We start from the raw sequence: 19,543 nt of genomic DNA, 5'->3' as shown, positions 1-19,543 counted from the left end.
TTTTCGTGACCACTTCGCACCCAGACCGCTATCTATTGGGCCACGGAACCTCTCATAAAAGCGTGACTAACGACTTGGACAAATTTTCCTCACTCAGTGGATAAGTGACCTACATTACAGAATAAATTTCCTCTGAACATCAGCCCGTCTTTAAGAAATATTTATTTCGTATCCGTGTTAACTTTTTTTAGAACAAAATGCAATAAGTCTTTTAAAATCACTCGAGTCTCTACGGCAACCAAGGCAACACTTACTCTCGTCCCTTGACCCCCAGAAGGAAAGCTAGGTTTGGTTACCAAGCCAAAGAAAAACTGTTGCGATAGAGATCCTAAGCTCTCGAAAACACGAATTTTGGTGTAATAACGCATTTTAAGCGAACTCAGTGGTGGTGAAATGATGAAAGAGTTTAATTTTTTATTGATAGCGTGGTAAACGTTCAAACCATATCACATTCGTTGGCAGCTCGAGGTTTGAATCGTTCAGCCGCGAAACAATAACACGTACAACTTTTTTCAAAGAAGACAAAGCCACTATTCAGGCACAATGTTCATAATCTTGACGTGCTTATTAAAATTTGTGTCAGTTCTGAATAACAAGAGCCCATTTGTTTAGTCGGTGAGCTAGCAATAAAACGTAGCTGACAATAAATAAATAATGCTACGGATGATATTTTTTCAGGAGTCAAAACACAAATCATCAACACATGTTCGTGTCAAAACAACGGAATGCAATATGTTGTTTGGACAATGTAGCGCACTATTGTAAGTGATAGATGCTTCTCATCAATATTTATATCATTTACAGACAAATTGATTATTCTGAAGGAGGTGGGACATATTGGGGTGTAGTTCTAGCACTTCAAAGCTCCGTTCAAGGCGATAATTCGAGAAACGTAACCCGCTCTTTTCAGTGGCACTTTTCGGTGTGGCTGATTAAAACCCAAGGGATAGAGGTGAAGCTAGTAATCTGTAATTGATTCACAGAGCTAGCACTGTTTACGATATTTAAAGGCGCAGAAGTAAAACTTCATAAGTTGTGTCTATGTTATCACGACTCTTGCAACGACGAAGCGATCCAAATATGGATAGAAGTGCCTATTCGGAACTGAGTCAAACAGATGTAACCGAGACTGTTGAACTTGATGTAGAAAAAGCGCCTTTAACAGAATCATCGACCGATAAGGCGTACATAAGCGATGGGGACTACAGCAGGCGTATTGATTACGTTTTGGTCTACGAGACCTGTAAAGAGAAAGATGAAAAAGACGACGACGCTAAGAAAGACGCAAAGACGCTGACGCGATCACGAAGGTCTTTTGAAAAGCGACTACAAAAGAAAGGTCTTGTTCTTCAACACGATAGTGTCATTGCAGAAAAGGTACAGCTACTTCAATCTTATTGAGTTGATACTCGAAATTATCAGGAGTAATTTGCAAATGGTTGTCGTCTAAACTACATGGGCGACCGAGTTGACCCAATACAGATTGAAGGCCGTCGTCTCTATCTGTTTTACTAATTACAACTTAGCATATTAACTTAAATCATAAGTGCATCAGCAGTTTGTTTTGCTCAATGGTAGGGCCAGAGACATCATTGACAACAATATACATAGGATATTTCTATTAGAAGGGTAGATATTACCTAAAATTAGAATTAAAACCAAAAAACATTCTTTAATGTTATTGAAACACGTCAAGAGACCCATTGAATTTCTAGATCTTTCGTTTTAATTGGTACTAGCAGTACTGCACGAAGCAGTAAATATTTTGGGTAACAAATGGATATAACTCGTAATTTTTTGTTCTTCGTTATCGTTAGTTGCAATATCAAGGTAAGAAAACATAATTAATCCCGAGTTAACCAGGTTGAGGGTCATTAAGAGTACCTGTCATCCAGAGCAACAAAAATCCCTATAACGTTTATTAAACACCAAAATTTTATGTTTCCTAGATTAAAATTATTTCTGTAAGACGAAACAAATTGAAACAAAAACTATATTAATTATTTAGATATGATAACCCTGCCTTACACCCGGAGGATAAGTTATCAGGATTTGCATATCAACGTTTATTTTGACAGGATAAACATGTGAAATACAAAACTGAAGGTTGTTAGTGAACATTTATTAAAATTGCTGCAGAAAGACGTGCCATATAGTGAGCAAACATAGGACGTAACGGGTTGGGTTGAAGGCACTGATATGTTATTTGGAATGTTCAAGAAATTTATGCGTTACATATATGGGAAATTTCCCACCCTTTCAATTGGTAGCTAGGTTATAAACCGTGTTGGAATGTTTAAGACCCCGCCCGGTACATGTCTTTATTGTAAAACTAGCAAATCAGTTTGAAGGTGATTAGACATAAAGACGTCACGTTAGTTTGCCAACGGACTTTCAAAATAAATAAATTTCCGATATTTGATCACGAGAATAGTAGATAGATTATATTGCACATGCGGTAGTATAGCAGCTGTTCCCAAATAATTTTTACGAATTGGAAATAAGGATAAATTCGAGACCAAAATTTTTGGACAGGGATTTGCTTATTATTATTAATTTGTTAGGCCTGCTAAAAATTTAACCTGTGAAGCCGCCTGAAGATTATTTTGTTGTGCCTTCCAAATAATTTACTTAATTATGATTACCATTTTATTTCCTCACTTGTTATAGGACCCTGAGGTTGTTCGACATTTTGTCTTGATTCACGCACCTTGGGAAGTTCTGGCCAGACGAGCCGAGGAGATGAGATTAAAAGTGCCTCTTCAGCCAAGCGACGTCCAGTTTACAACATTTTTACAAACTACTTGTGGCGCTAAGCGATTAGAGAAACTGGCACGCTGGAATCCACTGACCGTCCATGATGCAACAGTGAGAGAGAAGCCAGATTATTTCATGGGTCGCTTCAAAGAAGAGCATTTAACAAAGTACGTGAATCACGAAGACAAGGAGATTTTCTTCAGTACAGTCGATCGAATGTACATCGTTCAGCAGATGTTGAAAACCACTCGATTTTCGCAAGATCCGCAGTGCGTGGGGTTGAAGAGGCTTGTATTGGATGGTGCGTACACCGCGCACTATCCCTTACATGAAGGTCCTGTTCACCTGAGAGAGGGTGAGTCCCCTGCAAATGATCGCCAACGCTTGAAGAGGGATTGGGCCCGACTCGGTAGAAGCTTCAAGTACCAGCCTTACGATGCTATCAAAGATTACTTTGGTCATCAAATCGGCCTGTACTTTGCTTGGCTTGGGTTTTACACCGCCATGCTGGTTCCACTTGCCATCGTTGCCTTGATCGTGTTCCTGTATGGAGTCGTTTCGGCAAGCTCATATATTCCAGTGCAAGACATCTGCGACAAAAAGAACGAAGGCGTTTGGTACATGTGTCCCCTGTGTGATCGGCAGTGCAGCTACTGGAACCTTGCTCCGACTACCTGCCTCTATGCATACATCACACACATCTTTGATAATGATGGCACTGTCATTCTGGCCTTAGTCGCGTCCATCTGGGCCACGCTCTTCCTCGAGTTCTGGAAGCGCAGGCAGGCCTCCATTGCACAACAATGGCACACAATGGATTTTGAAGACGAAGATGAACCGCTTCGACCAGAATATGTCAGGAGCCTCACGGAAGAAGAACGAAACCCTTTCAAGCCAGATCCAGAAACCGGCAAGATCATCTTCAGAGCCTCTAAAATGAAGCAGTACCGACGTTATACTGTAGTTTTCAGCGTAGTCGCTTTCATGATTTTCCTAGTCATAGCTGCCATCATTGGTGTGGTGGTGTTCCGTGCTGCTACTTTCGCTACCCTGAGCAGCAATCCAGATCGCCTTGTCCAGAAGCGCGCTCGTATTTTTACAACAGGTCTTGCAGCCTGCATCAACCTTCTGGCCATTACGATATTAAAGTACGTTTACAACAAGTTGGCTGTTTGGTTGACAAACTGGGAGAATCCTGCAACCTTTAGTACGTATGAGGACAGCTTCACTGTGAAAATGGCTTTGTTCCAGTTTGTTAACACCTTCGCCTCCATAGTTTACATCGCATTCTTCAAGTCCGAACTGGTTGTTGGATCCCCTGGAAGATACACACGTGTTATGGACAAGTACCGACTAACTAGCTGCAGTGAGCAGGGTTGCTTCCTAGAGCTTTGCATCCAGATCGCCATCATCATGGTGGGGCAGCAAATAATTGGAAACGTCATAGAAGTTGGCCTTCCGTAAGTAACGTCCTCAATTAAGGTCGTGTTAGGAATACACAGCTGAGTCAAATATACGTGTCACTCAGCTTCGTGCTCGTACAAAAGAAAAATCTTTGTAATTATCTAGGGCTAGAATAATACCAAAGCATTTCACCTGTGATCATAAATTCTGTTTTAAGAAATATTGTTTTTCTTGCGGTAGAGGAGTAATTGACTTTTTCGGCGATACGGCGGACATGTCAGGGGGCAAATTAGTACGTATTTGTACCCTAGGCATCACACAATATCAAACTGAAACAGTAGAATTCAAAATGGCCGCCTTATCGCCGAAAAGGTCCATTGAGCGTTCTTCATTACCGGACTGCATTAAAATCATAACCTGCATGATCGCTAGCCACGAGACGGAACTTTGTTGCTGTTTATCAGCATTGGAATTTTAGAGTCAGAATTAAAAACTTAGCTTGTAATCTTAATTTCTTAATACAGATCACTTATGCTGTGGTACAAACGAAGAAAGCTAGAAGATTCCAGTGATCGGCCACAGCACATCAGAGACTATGACTTGAGCGCTTTAGAGGAGCACTTCTTGTTTTGGGACTACCTTGAAATAGGTAAGATACACTTGTCAAGATACTCATATTAATTGGAGAAGAACCCTGTGTTTTGTGTCAGCTAACCGTACTGGTTATTTTCTTTTCAATGAGCTAAAAACAAAACCTTTACATGTACTAAAATTGGCATCAACGAGAAGAAAGGCTAGACATAATAACGAACCCCTCCACAACGGCCACCTCGCTAGGGGCAGGGGGCAGAGGTGGCCATTCTTGGGAGGCAGTCGTGTAGTATGAAACCTGTTTTATTTTCTGAAAGGAGGATGGCAACATTTTTATTTTTTTGAAAAAAAAAATGTCTATTGTAACCGTAATCCAAGCTAGATACAGCAATGAAACGGAAACAGAGACCAAAGGCGCGCGGTACGAATCGAGTGTCGTGACCTTCCACAATTCGTCAGTCGTTGACTAACTGGCCGCTGTAGAGGAGTTATTCGGTCAGATGGGTCCCGCTTTAGTGGCTATTGCCGTTGTGAAGAGGTGCGTGAATATATGCAACGTCCGCCGGGACAACAAAAAGCGGCCGTTGCAGAGAGGTGGCTGTTCTTGGAGGTCCTCAACGGTAGTTCACTCAACATTCCCAGCTATCTTTTTTTGGCTTATCTTAACGTCATCGATTGTAAATTTCCTTTGTGATTTTCCTCAAATAAAAGTTCTGTTGGGTTCAATTTGGATACATTGTGAAGGCCTAAAGAGCACCAGACGCGATGTTCACCCGCTGAATGCGGATGGGACGTTCGCATCCCCATGGAAGTTGAAGATGGGACTGCAATTTCTTTGTTCTACAGGAAGCAGTCCACGTGATTGTCTTATCATTCAGAGCACTCCTTTAATTTATTCCCCTCATATTAATGTGTCTGTACATATCAGTAGGTGATCATGACATAATGTGGTGCTATTTTCAGTTCTCCAGTACGGCTTTGTGACCATGTTTGTGTCCGCCTTCCCGCTCGCACCACTCTTCGCACTCATTAACGCCGTCTTGGAGATTCGAGTGGATGCTATCAACTTTGTGTCTTACCACCGAAGGCCACAGACCATTCGCGTTGAAGATATAGGGGCCTGGTACGGAGTACTGGAGGCAGTGACCAAAGTGGCAGTCATAATGAACGCATTCGTATTGGCATTCACCTCTGATTTCATTCCCAAGCTCCTCTACAAATACAAGTATGCGCCGGACCATGATTCACCGGGAGGAGGCACCTTAAAAGGATACCTCAACAACAGCCTGGCTGCGATTGATCTTAAGACCCTTTACACTTGGGAGCCTGGAACAGAACCTGTGAACCCTACTGAAAACGTGAATTATACCAGAGACTACTGCAGGTAACAGTAGTTTAAGCTGAAGCTTTAGCAAGGTGGTAATACACCCCAATCATTACTCCACATGATTCTCAAGAGATAACGTTCCAATGGACTCGTATTGCTTGAGTTATATTAAAAATATCTCAGTTCAGAGGCTCTGGGTACGATCAAGTTTGTTGTTGTTGTCAACGCAGAGAACATCTGCAATTGAGACAGGAAGCAGCGTGGCCGAGTAGTTGGGGCACTAAGCTTGAAATCCGGAGGTCGCGGGTTCAAGTACCACTCTGACCACTAAGCTGGAGTTGTTTCTCGGTAGACCCCAGTTCAACTCCTCGGCCACGCTTGGAAGTAGCCAACTAGTCTATCTCCTGCCAGTTGGGATTTTATGTTCATGTTATGTTCATTCGCATTATTTGTTTCATCGTTTGGCTTCATTGGCCCTGAAAAGCTCCACTGGGGGAGTGGTCAATTAAGATATTTATTTAACTTACATTTTGTGCCAATGACCTACAACTGCACAGATTCGTTTCGTGTCTCCCATTGTTTGTTGCTAGGTTGCCAATTTTCGTACGAAGTGACAACCAATCAAAGACGCTAGGCTTAATTCTTAGCTGTGTCATCAGTATGATATTTTTCTGCTCAAAATGCGGATGCCTTTCTCGCAACAGAGGGTACAGGTTTTCCCTTATTGATCACTTAATTACATGTACAACCCAAGGGTGTCTCCTGACCAAACAATGTATCTGATGTTTCATACAAATAAACTTTGTTGTGTCACTCATCTCTCAGGTATTCTGGTTACCACGACAGCACCTACCCTTACAACTACTCCGAGCAGTACTGGAATCTGATTGCTGCTCGACTCGCCTTCGTCGTGGTGTTCTTCTTCGTGGTACACTCAATAACCGCCATGATAGCTTGGATCGTTCCTGATGTTCCTGAGAACCTGAAGTTTAAGATGGAAAGAGAGAAGCAAGTGGTCAAGGAAAAACTAGGAGTCGCCAGTGATGACGAAGAAAGTGAAGATGAAGAAGATAAAACGGGTACAACTTCGCAAAAACCAGTGCTTAAATCTGACATTTAGTTAAGGCCTAATGCTCCGGCGATGCCTTTCCCTAATCATATCATGATAACAAAACGGTGTCTAGTGAACATGCATATCACGGCTACTTTGGAATACTTCGTAAGACTAAGGGTAACAGCTGTATTTGTTGGTCAAACTAGTATACAGAGTAGATTGACTGTACTGCATATCAGTGAGAGTAGATTGACACAGCACAACAGTGTTGTGGCTCAGTAGTGGAGGGATTTCACCATAATCGGAAATTTCATATTTTCGAACAATAAATACTGAAATTATAGCTAAGATTTAATCTTTTTGATAAGGCAGAGGCCGGGAAAAGAAAAACTTTAACCTAGCTTATGGTTATTTGGGTTTCTTGTCTGCGTTTTAATATCAGGTTTTGCTGCACTTTCAAAACAAACGCCTCTTTAAACTCATCAGGCTACTGAGAAAAAAAAAAAAAAAAACGTCCAGCAATAGTCAGTGGTTCAATGTAGTAAAATACTATCCATTATAAGAGGCAATTTAATTTTGGGTTTATCTATACACCTGGAGCATGGTGAAAACGGGGTCTCAATCGATAGGGCTCTGTCAATGATGACAGTGGAACCGAGTAAGTCTGCGGTGTAAGAGGTCTCTTGGTCTGCACCATGAACGTGAAAACATGTGTGAAAATAAGTGAGTGGGTGCACTTCAGGAGTTTGAAACTTTAAGCCGCGACACATTAAGTTCGTTTTTGCTACGACAGCTTCCGTTTGTGTTCTCCACACTAACTGGTGAGGTAGGGCTAGCGTTTTCATATGTCTCCATTCTGAAGAACTTTTTTAAAATATACGTTTACTCACGAAAATGCATCAAAATGTACATGATATCAAATGAAAACGCACCAGTTTGGACAAATACAACGAACTGAATTTATCGTTTGAAGTTTCAGTTTCCTACTCCAAAACCTTCTAAACTAGCTTGTTTTGTGGATTACAGGCAATAAAATCTGTTTAGTGAGCTACTGCCGGTCTTTTGGTCTTTAATTGAAATTTCTACTGCAATTAAAAACCATAGTTAGTGCATAAGTCAATTCGAAGCTTCAGCATCGCACCCCTCTGGTTAATCCCCTGGTATTCTCCGAGATTTTGAATTTCCACTTGCATGGTCAAATTCCCATCTCCCAGGACAAAAATAGTGCTTAAATACCCAACCGTTATAAGGTCATGCCACGCGATAAAACGTAATAAGTAATGGAAAAGAGCAAAATATATCTCTTGAAAACCTGCTTTCAACATCCTCTGTTACAAGAATAATTTTTTTTATCAAACTATAAAAGTGAGTAATAATTTTCACAGGTTAATATTGACCGTCAAATGTTATACATGTATAAACTGTTTCAAGGCATTGTTTTTCATCCAGAACATATACAAAGATGATGTCTTATGCCACGCTTCAACATGATCTCGAGGCAATTTGTTTTAAATCCCCCTACCCCCCCCCCCCTATATAGTATCAAATTTCCTACTCTAGTATCAAACCTTGATGCCAAATTCCTCCCCTCCCATCCCCCCTTCTCCGGATGCATCGATTATTTGATAGCAAACAATGACGACATAAAGCTGCATTATTTCTGTTTCATACCTCAAATAGACTGCAAGCAGCCCCTGTTTTGCCCTAAAATTCGCGGAAAGAACGCAAGATCTCAAACTCGTTCCCTGATCCTGTCCGGAAAATTACGACAGTGGAAAGACTGGATCTATTGTAGCACTCCCCCGATCCAATCTTCCGCCGTCCGCAGAAAAAAGATGGCGGCCAGAACTGTATAGGCTGCTACTTTTCTTTGAGTCTTTTTGAGACCAGGTATTCAACATGAGACGGAGTGTTCGTTTGGCAGCTAGAGCAGTCGATGAAATAACTTCTCGAGCTGCTGAAGTTGCGCAAATCTCAGGATCGACATCGGCAACAAACTCTACGGGAAAAGAGGAAAAGGCGGGAACGAGAAAGCCCCAGAAATCCACGGCGACGAAACGGACCCGAGAGAAAAGCACTACTGATCAAGACGAAAATGAACAGAAAGTGAGTACACTGAACAGCTCAGCTATCACTGAAGAAAAAGTTAAACCCAAAATCAAAAGAATGAAAACAGACGATTCGGATGTGCACACGGCGATAAAATATGAAGATGACATTCAGTCATTGTTTAACCAGGAGAAGCTTGTTGGAGCTCATGTGTCTATTGGTGGAGGGCTCCACAATGCAGTGGCTGAGGCACTGGCTATAGGTGCTAAAGCTTTTGGGCTTTTCTTGAGATCACAGCGCCAGTGGAAAAGCAAACCATTGGAAGACAAAGCAGCCCAACTCTTCAAAGAAGCTTGTGCCAAAGCCAACTTCTCTCCACATTCGATTCTTCCACATGGTATTTACCTCATGAACTGTGGATCTCCAGACGAGGAAACGCTCTCTAAAAGCCGATCCACCCTTGTGGATGAGCTGCAACGCTGTGAAAAGCTGGGGCTCTGTCTGTACAATTTCCATCCAGGCTCAACTTGTGGCAAAATCACAGTTGAAGAATCCATTGAGAAGATAGCTGAAAGCATCAATTTGGCACACAAGGAAACAAAATTTGTTGTTACTGTCTTAGAAAATATGAGCTGCCAAGGCAATACTGTGAGTAGTATCTTTTGTTATGTCATTAGTCAATAAGAGTTTTCTCTTCTTCATGAGGAGGTGGGTGGGGTGAGGGGAGGGGGCAACCCTAAAACATGGAATCCCGAAACTGGAATCCGGAATCCAGAACCGGAATCCTAGAATCTGGAATTCGGAATTCGGAATTCGGAATCCGGAATCCACAAATCAAAGAAAACAAGTTCTTCAATTACATGAAAAATTAAGAGACCAAGAAAAAAACGACTTCTCACACTTCACCTCTTTTGAAACAATGATCCTCCACCTGTGGAAATTCATGCAACTGTTATTTCTTGTGAGGGCTATGATTATGAGAATCTATACTAACGTATGTCAAAATTTGATTCTCAGCACTCTGTGAGCGACTAAAATGAGTTTTCTGGTAATAGCCATTTTGTTTAAGTGATCTGCAATTTGCCAGAGGTATATATTTGGCCCTCATGTCTAGTAGCTACCGAACAAGTTAGCAAATGAGGATTCTGGATTCCGGATTCTGAATTCCAGATTCTGTGTTTTAGGGTTGCTCAAGGGGAGGTCAGTATTAGAGATCAATAAAGCAGGAAAACTGACTTCAGCCCTTACTCTAATTTCTGTTGCCAGAAGGGATTACAAAAATTCAAAATCTCCAGCATAATTACCAGATTGCCCCAATTATTTGTCGCAGCACCCAGTGCTTTTATAGCCCAGCCAGAATTTAGGCAGGCATATACAGTATTGTCAGTAGTTTTCCATTATTAACCTAGATGGTGGGAGGTGTTATTGGACAGCCCTGTCTTACTGCCCTCTAGTGCTATGGTGAGAGGCATTGTGTGGGTGGGTCTTAGAACTGGGCAGGAGCCTTTGTTTTCTCTTTGACCTGTAACTTGACCCACTCAGTGCCTCTCTTGACCCAGGGATATAAAGTACATGTACATGTAAAAGTGAATTGTCTGTCCAACCTGGAAAATATGACTCTGGCTTGCCTGCAAACCCTAAGTCCCACACAGGGGGAGTAGCAATACAGTGGAACCTCGTCAATCCAGTCACCAACAGGCCACAAAAATTTGGCCATGTTAACGGGATGGCCATATTAAAGGGGTTCTTTAAATAACTAACTGACTACCTGAGCTTCTGTTTGGACTAGAATAAAGGGGCCGTAATAATGATGTGGCCATATTAACTGGGTGTAAGGTGGGGCTCCACTGTACTCCTTCTCATTTTTCTGCAATGGAAACTGACTGAAGTTAAATGTTAAATGGTAAATGTTTTTAGTGTGACTTACTATGTCTTGCCAATGGTGTGATACATGTGATATTTTATAATCTCTGTACAGTACCATGTACATGTGCAGGTCATACTAGTGATTTGAAACTATATCTGTGGCACAAAACATCATATGTAAATAATTTGTTGCTTCAGAAAATATCCATACCCACCCTAAGGAGAATTATTTGGAATTTTGAGAGGGAGGGGGTCTCAAAAGCCAAAATTTGTAAAGGAAAGTATGAGCCAAATCTAGAATTTCCAAAAAGATCAGGGTGGTCACCCCCTCCCTCCACCTCTCTGGGAGGGTAATTGAACAACATAATACCAGAATGAATATTTTTCCATAAATGATACAGGGGAGGTTGTTGTTGTTGTTGTTTTCATCTATTCTATCATTGACCCAAGTGCAAAGCCTACAAGCCATAGACAAGTAAACATCCCTTATATATCAACATATAGTCAAACCTCCAGAGTATTCATGTAAACTGTGTGAAATAACATTACTACAGTACATTGCTTATTTATGTATGTAATATGTTTAAGTAGTGTTCTCCTCTATTTTAACAGATTGGTGGCAAATTTGAAGAGTTGCGAGACATAATTGACCGTGTACAGGACAAGTCTCGAGTGGCTGTCTGCCTGGACACATGCCATGCCTTTGCCGCAGGGTATGACATTGCTTCAGAGAAAGGTTTGTCAAAAACGATGGATGAATTTGACGCTATCATTGGCCTCAAATACCTGAGGGCAGTTCACTTGAATGACTCTAAGGGAGAGATCGGCTGTCATTTAGACAGACATGAAAATATTGGCAAGGGAAAGATTGGAGTTGAGGCATTCCGACGTTTAATGAGAGATCCAAGGTTTAATGGTATCCCTATGATTTTGGAGACACCATGTGCATCTGAAGACACTTACAAGAAGGAGATCAAACAGTTGTACACTATGATGAAGTAACCAGTTCCTTGGATTGAGGACTGCATAGTTGAAATAAGTTCACAGTTCCATCTTAAATTCAAAGTGTAAATTCTCCTTACTGACCATAACACATTTGGTTTAATGTCAGTTCTGAGAATGCAGAGGTGGATCAAGACTATCCCTCAATCTGCCTGTCTTTTTAAATGAGAAATTAGAAGTAGATCATGCACCAAGGCTGTGGTGTAAGAAACATTACGATGAGCCCAAGGGTTCCTAACCATGAAATCCTGGGTGCCCAGCACTTAAGCTTAAGTTTAAAAAGTAAGTTTTCCCAGTCACCCAAAGACAAGAGTTAGTCGCCTGTGGCAACCGGGAGCTTCTAGAGCACAGCCCTAATGCACTCTTAATCATTTTTTCTCTGATAGCGATCAGCAAGTGATTTTACTATCAACACCAGAGATGGACCATTACATTTCCCGGGGGGGGGGGGGGGTTTGGAGTTGGACAGTGTTTTCGAGCAACTATGTTTTTATTTTTGTTCAATGTCTGTGTGTGCACGTGTGTGTGGTTGTTTGTTTTTTTGTTATATTTATTCCATATTTTTCTTTTGTGTGGCTCTCTTTACACTTTTTATGTTACATTTTTTACTACTTTATTGTGCAGGATTTTTTTCTTGCTGCTTGCATAACTTCCCCTACCCCTCCCTCAAAAATATAATGGTCCATATGTAATGTGCGTCATAAGAACAAAGAACTGCAAGATTATAAAAGCAAATTGCCTTGAACGTAAGATTGCTGTATTCTTTTAAGACATTTCGTATACATGTACATTGAGACATGCTAAGAGATTTCGCGTGTTGAAATTATTGTGAAAAGTTACAACTTTACGTCATCATATATACTTTGTGTTTCTGTGTAGTACTGAAGCCTGAGGTTTTAGTTTGTGTTTTGATTTGATGCACGCTTTCTAATGTCAAGAATGTAAAATGTGTGTCCAAACAGGACGAATTTGTAGAAAATTAAAAGAAAATTTAGCAATAAAGGAATGAAGGTAAATGTAACGAAAATAACAAACAACATACAGTCACATTTCAAAACAATGGAAGGTACATGTAAGATAAACATTTTGGACAACGGTGCTGGCCGCGATGGGAAATATTTTACTTTCTTCCCGGTAGGGTGGAACTTCACTTGTTAATACCTTCATCCATACTCTTTCTACAATGATAACTGGATTCCAGTTGGTAGCACCTGTTGAAGAACTGGTTATAAAGGTAGGCGTATGGCCGTAATGCCTTTTTAGTTGTTGAAAATGGAATCCTTGCGGTCGCGTGTTAAAAAAAAAGGAAAACAAAAAAAGAAATAAATGGGCGAAAAAATTCACGTGTTAGCCATAACGCAAAGCGCTCGGGATGAGTTAATCCAAGCCTCTCGTAGAAACAGCACTGGGGTAGAAAATAATCTTTATACCAGGGAGTTGGCCAAAAACTTCAAATTTGGTTGGTGGCCAAATAAATGCAACGTTCAGATTTTCATTTTCGTCCAGTTGCCTTTCGTTTTTATCACTGATCGAAACTAGAAAAGGAGAGCCAATGAACAGCTTATGCGAAAAATTATAATACTGCTCAGTAGGAAATCAGCAGTTTCAACTGATGAACTATTTAGAATGAGCGTTTGCCTTGGTTAATTCTCTGAAGGCCTCAACAATCAATAGTCAAAAAGTTTCAACTGGAACGAGAAAATCGTGACACAGCCGAAACTCAAAGGCTGAAAAGGCAGCAGCTTTTAGTTATCCTTGCCTTATCCAGGGGCCTTCTGATAGGATGTCGTACACAGAGGTTATTCTCATGGTAATTTTCTCTATCCTTCTGGCTGTAAATCTGCTAGGGAATACTTTGGTTTGTGTTGTTGTGCTCCGAACCAAATCCATGAGAATGCCAATGAACTATCTCTTGATAAACCTTGCCGCTGCTGACATGGCATTCGCCCTCTTCGTATCGCCGCAGTATATTTTTCGTCCATTCCTTCAGCACCCTAGTGCTTTACTGGGTGACCTTCTATGTAAGGTCGCGACTGGAGGAAGCCTGAGTTGGATTGGAACAGCCGCTGCAGTCTTTACACTGGTTTTAATCGCCTTTGAACGGTACAACTCCATTTTGTTTCCACATAGCAATACTCGAAGGTTCACAGCACAGAAAGTAAAACGAGGAATCTTAGCGATTTGGTTAGTGGCAGTCGTGTCTGAGATCCCGGCAATTGTAGTAATGAAGTACAGCAAGCGACACGAAATTTGTATTGAAGAATGGCCGGACATTGGATATGCCAAGGCTTACACGTTGATGACATTTTTCATTGACTTCGCTTTCCCGTTTACCTTTATGGCTGTTCTCTACGGAAGAGTAATTCATAAGCTTTGGAACCGTCAAAGTTCCAGCTCAACCCAGGTAGTGCTGCTACAACAAAGAAAGAACGTCACCAAACTTCTGTTGATTGTCACAGTTCTTCACGGAGTGTTTCTCCTGCCTGACACGGTCACTTATGTTCTTTCGTACTTTGGCTTCAAGTATGGCTCCATTGCGTACAAGGTTGGCACAGTTTTGGTCTGCTTGAACTCAACAGTGAATCCATTTTTGTACAGTCTTCGCAGCGAGAGATTCAGACGATCTTTGCAGAGGCTGTTACACTGGAAAACCAAAAGTTTTCACCTTACAAACAAGTCAAAAGAAAAGAATTCCATTGAATTGCGCTCTTCGACTAGACTGGAAAATTCTAGTGTAAACTAAGTTTAAGTAGAACGGATTATCGTAAAATAAATAGTGCAAGCATTCTTCTAATAAATTAACTACCGGAGAGTTTTAGATTGAAAAGTTCGAGCGTTAAGCTCTCCCTTTCAGCTAATGTAATAGCAAACAACAATTGAACATCATTTCAAAAATCGTTTACAACCAGATGGTATTTTTTTAATCTAAGAAATAATTGTTCTTCCTAACTATACACTCTCGAGACTGACAAAAATGCAAATACTTTAAATAAACATTATGTCAGGGGTGTTTCAGTTTTCAGTGAGGAGAATTTACCTTTACCATAATTGAGAGATTGATTAAACGCAAACCTTTTCGAGCTTGTCTGCCAAGTCCCATTAGGGGTGGATGATTTAAGGACTGAAAGGGGGTGGGGAGTGATTCGAAAAAAAAAAGCATCCTGTAAGCACAGTTGTACCAAAAGAACTGAGGATTCATGCTCACGACCATTGCCAAGAAAACAAATTCACACACGTTCAGTGAGCCTAAAAAGGCCGTTACACGGAGAAAATAATACCCTTCATGCACACGTCACAAGAAAAAAAAAATCCTAGTGCATGAAAGGGCTAAAAAAAAAAAAAGACTTTACCAAATTACCCATCCCCCCTCAAAAGTCAAATGGTCCACCCTTTATTTAGACAACATTATTTGGGATCCCTGTGCCTCTCTCCCTTGAGGAATGACCCCTGTTGTTTTAGACAGACTTTTCCACGAATCTCCGTTTGGTGTTCTGCCGCGTCCCCCACCAATCGTTCTGAATATGAGATTTTACGATAAATCAACAGTCGGAAATCAAAATCAGATTAAACTTTGAGTTCAACAGGCTCTGGGCTATCTTCTTTTCATTACCGCCGCGTTTAAAATACGATTATACGAACTAATGAAAATAGTAGACTAGACAGTCGGGGGAAAGTTAATTTACCTCTAGTTTTAGCGGAAGTTCATATCTTGTAACAAAACTGTAGTAAGAGTGTCTGATCATCAAGGATATGTTGTCAAGATCCGCCGTTCAGATAAGCGCTTGTGAATAGGCGGATTGACCGACGCTCTTGTAAACTATACAAGTAAAAAAAACTTTAATAAAGAGAAGAGCTTTGTGTTAGGGATCTTGGCTAAATTCATTCCAATCACTGCTTCATGTTTGATTGTACTTTTTCGTTACGACTTGTTACATGTCCCTATTTCATTATAGGTCCGATCATTAACTTTTGAAAGTAATTAATACGGCTCAACAATAGAATCTCAAGAAACCTGAGGCAGTTCCAATAATGCGGCAGGTCAAAATGGTGTGAAAATTTATAAACTTTCAAGTCTTCGTGAAGGTGCTTGAGTACTATAAAGCCGTTTTTATCTCCTCTATCACAACTTCTACCACTTACGCTTCCAGTTATATTCAAGTTTTAAAAAATAGTCTTCTCAATAACTTTAAGTGTTTTTCGATTTATATTTTTCGAGATAGTCTTATCGTATCACCTGGACCTCATCGCTAGGGATACAACTCAACGCTTCCAGAAAAAAAATCTATATATAGATAGAGATCGAGCTTTTCATAGTCAATTCACATGCTTATAACGTAAAACTAATCTCGAATTTTAGTAACGCGGGCTGAGAATATAACCATTGGCATTTGTTCATGCCACCTAAAGCTAGACCGTGGAAAAAAAAAAAAAGCAAAACAGTTATATCTTTTCCCCTAACTAGTTTATGAAAAATGCCCACGTACACAAGTTGTCCTTTAGCTACACGAAAAATAAGTTTTTAATTAATTATGTCGCAATCTGACAAAATTTTCCTGGCGACAGAAAAATTAGGACCCGGCCACAGTACGGTGGAGGAATTTGAAAACGGAGGTTTTACTCTGAAAACGCATCAAATATTTTCCGTTCACATTACGCCGGATGAATTTAAAAACGCAGGATTACCGTGACGCCATCGTTTTCGGAAACCTCCGTTTTCAACATGTTTGCCTTGCACACGAAAAACGAAAAGCCGGCGCTTTGAAATTCCTCTGGTTTGAAGAGCGTTCTCGAAAAGTTCCGTTTTCAAATTGTTTGCCGTGCACACGAAAAACGAAAAGCCGGCGTTCTCAGATTCCTTCGGTTTCAAGAGCGTTTTCGAAAATCTTCGTTTTCGTGACGGCCCGGGGAGTAGAAATAAAGATGGGTTTTCGAATTTCTCCGGCGCAGTGTGCACGCCGCCCTACATATTGCTAAAATTGCCAGTCTGGACACACGAAACCCTGATTTTTGCCGGCAGCAAGAAATTTTCTTAAAAGCTTGAGTGGAATTACCGGATAAAATATTTGAGGTATTGTTACGTGATTGTGAAACATGACGCACAATTTTGACAAACCTTTCAACCTTAAATTAAAGATTTTTTCCTATCACAGCTGTTGTTTTGTTTCCGTAAACTCCAAATTTGATGGGACACGCGAGTAATTAATTGATGACATGGTTTAGTCACGTAGTAACGTATAGTATTGCATGCAAAATCGGTTTTTCTATTGTTAATTCTCTGAACTCCCAAACAACAGCTTCTGTAAGTTTTGGACGAAAGCCACATATCACGAAACTTCTTTCACGGTAAGTTTTATGCACAGGTACAAAGTTTTAAACTTCTTTGGGAGGTATTGCAGCACAAGATTTTAGATAATTCATATTGCAATGCATCGTATTACTGAATGGAGAAAAAAAAAATTCTCAGAAGTAATGCATCCAAAGATACAACAACAACAACACACTCACGATTAGTTCCCCTTCTAAACCATGCACCATCCCCCCATAAACAACATCAAACATCAATCTAAAGAGTGTGCAGTAGAACGTTTCATAAGCACCTTCTTGTCATAGGGCTGCAAGTACTTCAAGGATAGCTTTCGTTAGTTGCTCATTTAGAACATGAAGAGGCCGGATGAAGGGTTTATAAGAGAGTTATTTTTATAGCACCCAAGAGAGTCTAGAAATACAGGTAGCTTATTTTCTCAGGGGAATTTTCTAACCACGTAGATTGCCGGTCCAAGCGGCTTAACGCGCTTTTTCATCCTACACCACTGTGCACGAATAGCCATACCTAAAATAATAATTAAGAGAGGTTATCTTGAAAATAAGGCTTATATGCATAGGGGGCATAACTTTCTTAGCCTTTCCGAGCTAATTTAGCAGTAAGCAATTACTACGGTTCGGCTGTATATTAAAATATTTAAGATCATAGACAATTATTTTTTGCCTGTTTCTCTTCAGACCCACTAAAATAATCGTTAAATTTTTCACATATCAGTTTTCATAATGGCGCTTACTTTCAAAAGTAGTATAGAAAAAGCGACGAATTTTAAAACGACACTTAATCTCGATAGAACGGTGCATTTCGCCAGAAATCACATACATGTAATCGTTCTTTTAATGTTTCTCTGTAAACGGAAGTTATTGATTTTAGAAAATTCGGGAATAGCATACAATAATAAACTCGTCTAACGTGTATTTAGTACGAATGAAAACCTGACGAAACATCTCGTGTTCCTCTTCTTCGCCACTCCAAACCAGGCAATTATTTACTTCACTGATTAAGCCCTCCTCAGGAGGGCGGGATTATGATTTATGCTAAGACTTTCGCTATGGCAAATTAAGGAAATGATGTGAGAATTCCAACCCTCTCAAAGGTTCGCTCAGTGCTGCTATAAAACCGAATTCTATCCTGCCCGCCTTTTAATTGAGAACTGACAGGCAGATCTACTCTAGCAATACCACTACTACCAGTATCAGAAGTTCGTTTCTGTTTATTCTTGAAAACTGTGAACTCCATGCTTTTCACGGCCCCCTTATGCGCTAAATAGTTGCATTTCTAAAGAAATGTTACGCGGCTAACAGGACGTGGAAGCGGGTGTGAAATATGATTATTTCTCTGCATGATGGAGAAAAGAGTCGTGGAGATGTACTCGTCCCTTGTACGCTTCACTATCGATGGTAGATCTCTCGGCTATTGATTTTGTTCTTGAACGTTAATTAGCCGGCTCGAAATTTACCTGAAATAAAACAGAATTGATCGACCCACGCATTTCCTTCACCGAACAGGAAACTTTAACTTGGTCTGGCTGTATGCCCTGACAAGTAGTAAAAACTAAAAACGTTCTTCTCAACACGTTCACTTGTGTTCAAGAGTTTGTAAAATACTTTGTATGAGACATGTTTTTCGAGATGATTTTTTTTTTTTTTTTTTTCACTCTTGTTTTATTTTGTCTGTTTTGTTCTTTGTTTCCAGAGCGGAAGCACCTAAAGGGATTTTATTTCATAATCTTCGCGTTATTTTTAGGGGACAATCATAGCTCAATCGAGTTATTTTTATCCTCAGTGTACAAGTCTAATTTTTAAATTGTTATTTTCACTGAAGTTATTGATCTCTGCCAAGCGGCAATATGTACGCACGTGATAGTTGTCAGCCCATCTGTCAAAAATGGGAAATGAACCTTTGAAAGACTTGCCTGGAGTTGTATTTTGCTATTATAAACGAGAAACAACAGGAGAACACATCAATTTTAAGTTACAAGCGGAGAATTGCAGTCTTAAACATGTACCTCCTAACATTCTAAATAGCATGTTTTTCATTTCTTACTGAAATAACATATACATAATTCAGAAGTAAAATCTGGGTATTACATATGTATTTAGTTACTCGTAGCGTTTGCAGGCTGAATATATAATTCAACGAAAATGCTTTCATCAAACGTTTAGCATTGTCT

General features: G+C 40.3%; 3 protein-coding genes across 3 annotated transcripts; all 3 read left to right on the top strand.

The window, feature by feature from the left end:
* The first annotated feature begins 832 nt into the window (after window positions 1–832).
* LOC145490325 (anoctamin-4-like) lies at window positions 833–7,651 on the top strand. Its single transcript, XM_081469452.1, has 5 exons — window positions 833–1,377; window positions 2,671–4,217; window positions 4,686–4,810; window positions 5,716–6,136; window positions 6,905–7,651. The coding sequence occupies exons 1-5, from the start codon at window positions 1,042–1,044 to the stop codon at window positions 7,197–7,199; spliced, it is 2,724 nt and encodes a 907-aa protein (XP_081325578.1). The 5' UTR covers window positions 833–1,041; the 3' UTR covers window positions 7,200–7,651.
* A 1,084-nt stretch (window positions 7,652–8,735) lies between these two features.
* LOC145490837 (putative endonuclease 4) lies at window positions 8,736–12,496 on the top strand. Its single transcript, XM_081469936.1, has 2 exons — window positions 8,736–9,830; window positions 11,661–12,496. The coding sequence occupies exons 1-2, from the start codon at window positions 9,033–9,035 to the stop codon at window positions 12,048–12,050; spliced, it is 1,188 nt and encodes a 395-aa protein (XP_081326062.1). The 5' UTR covers window positions 8,736–9,032; the 3' UTR covers window positions 12,051–12,496.
* A 1,191-nt stretch (window positions 12,497–13,687) lies between these two features.
* LOC145491416 (QRFP-like peptide receptor) lies at window positions 13,688–14,819 on the top strand. The gene has a single exon (XM_081470602.1). The coding sequence runs from the start codon at window positions 13,834–13,836 to the stop codon at window positions 14,791–14,793; it is 960 nt and encodes a 319-aa protein (XP_081326728.1). The 5' UTR covers window positions 13,688–13,833; the 3' UTR covers window positions 14,794–14,819.
* Window positions 14,820–19,543: the final 4,724 nt, after the last annotated feature.

This window comes from Orbicella franksi, chromosome 6 (genome assembly GCF_964199315.1).
Source record: "Orbicella franksi chromosome 6, jaOrbFran1.1, whole genome shotgun sequence".
Taxonomy (NCBI): Eukaryota; Metazoa; Cnidaria; class Anthozoa; order Scleractinia; family Merulinidae; genus Orbicella; species Orbicella franksi.
The sequence above is the reverse complement of the archived record's forward strand: the minus strand, read 5'-3'. Positions and strand labels throughout refer to the sequence as shown.

Excerpts from the sequence above, each read along its gene's own strand:
- LOC145490325 (XM_081469452.1), top strand. The coding sequence starts at position 1,042 with ATGTTATCACGACTCTTGCAACGACGAAGCGATCCAAATATGGATAGA. Across the intron at positions 1,378-2,670 it reads ATAGTGTCATTGCAGAAAAG|GACCCTGAGGTTGTTCGACA; the intron begins GTACAGCTACTT and ends CACTTGTTATAG. Across the intron at positions 4,811-5,715 it reads TTGGGACTACCTTGAAATAG|TTCTCCAGTACGGCTTTGTG; the intron begins GTAAGATACACT and ends TGCTATTTTCAG.
- LOC145490837 (XM_081469936.1), top strand. The coding sequence starts at position 9,033 with ATGAGACGGAGTGTTCGTTTGGCAGCTAGAGCAGTCGATGAAATAACT. Across the intron at positions 9,831-11,660 it reads TGAGCTGCCAAGGCAATACT|ATTGGTGGCAAATTTGAAGA; the intron begins GTGAGTAGTATC and ends CTATTTTAACAG.
- LOC145491416 (XM_081470602.1), top strand. The coding sequence starts at position 13,834 with ATGTCGTACACAGAGGTTATTCTCATGGTAATTTTCTCTATCCTTCTG.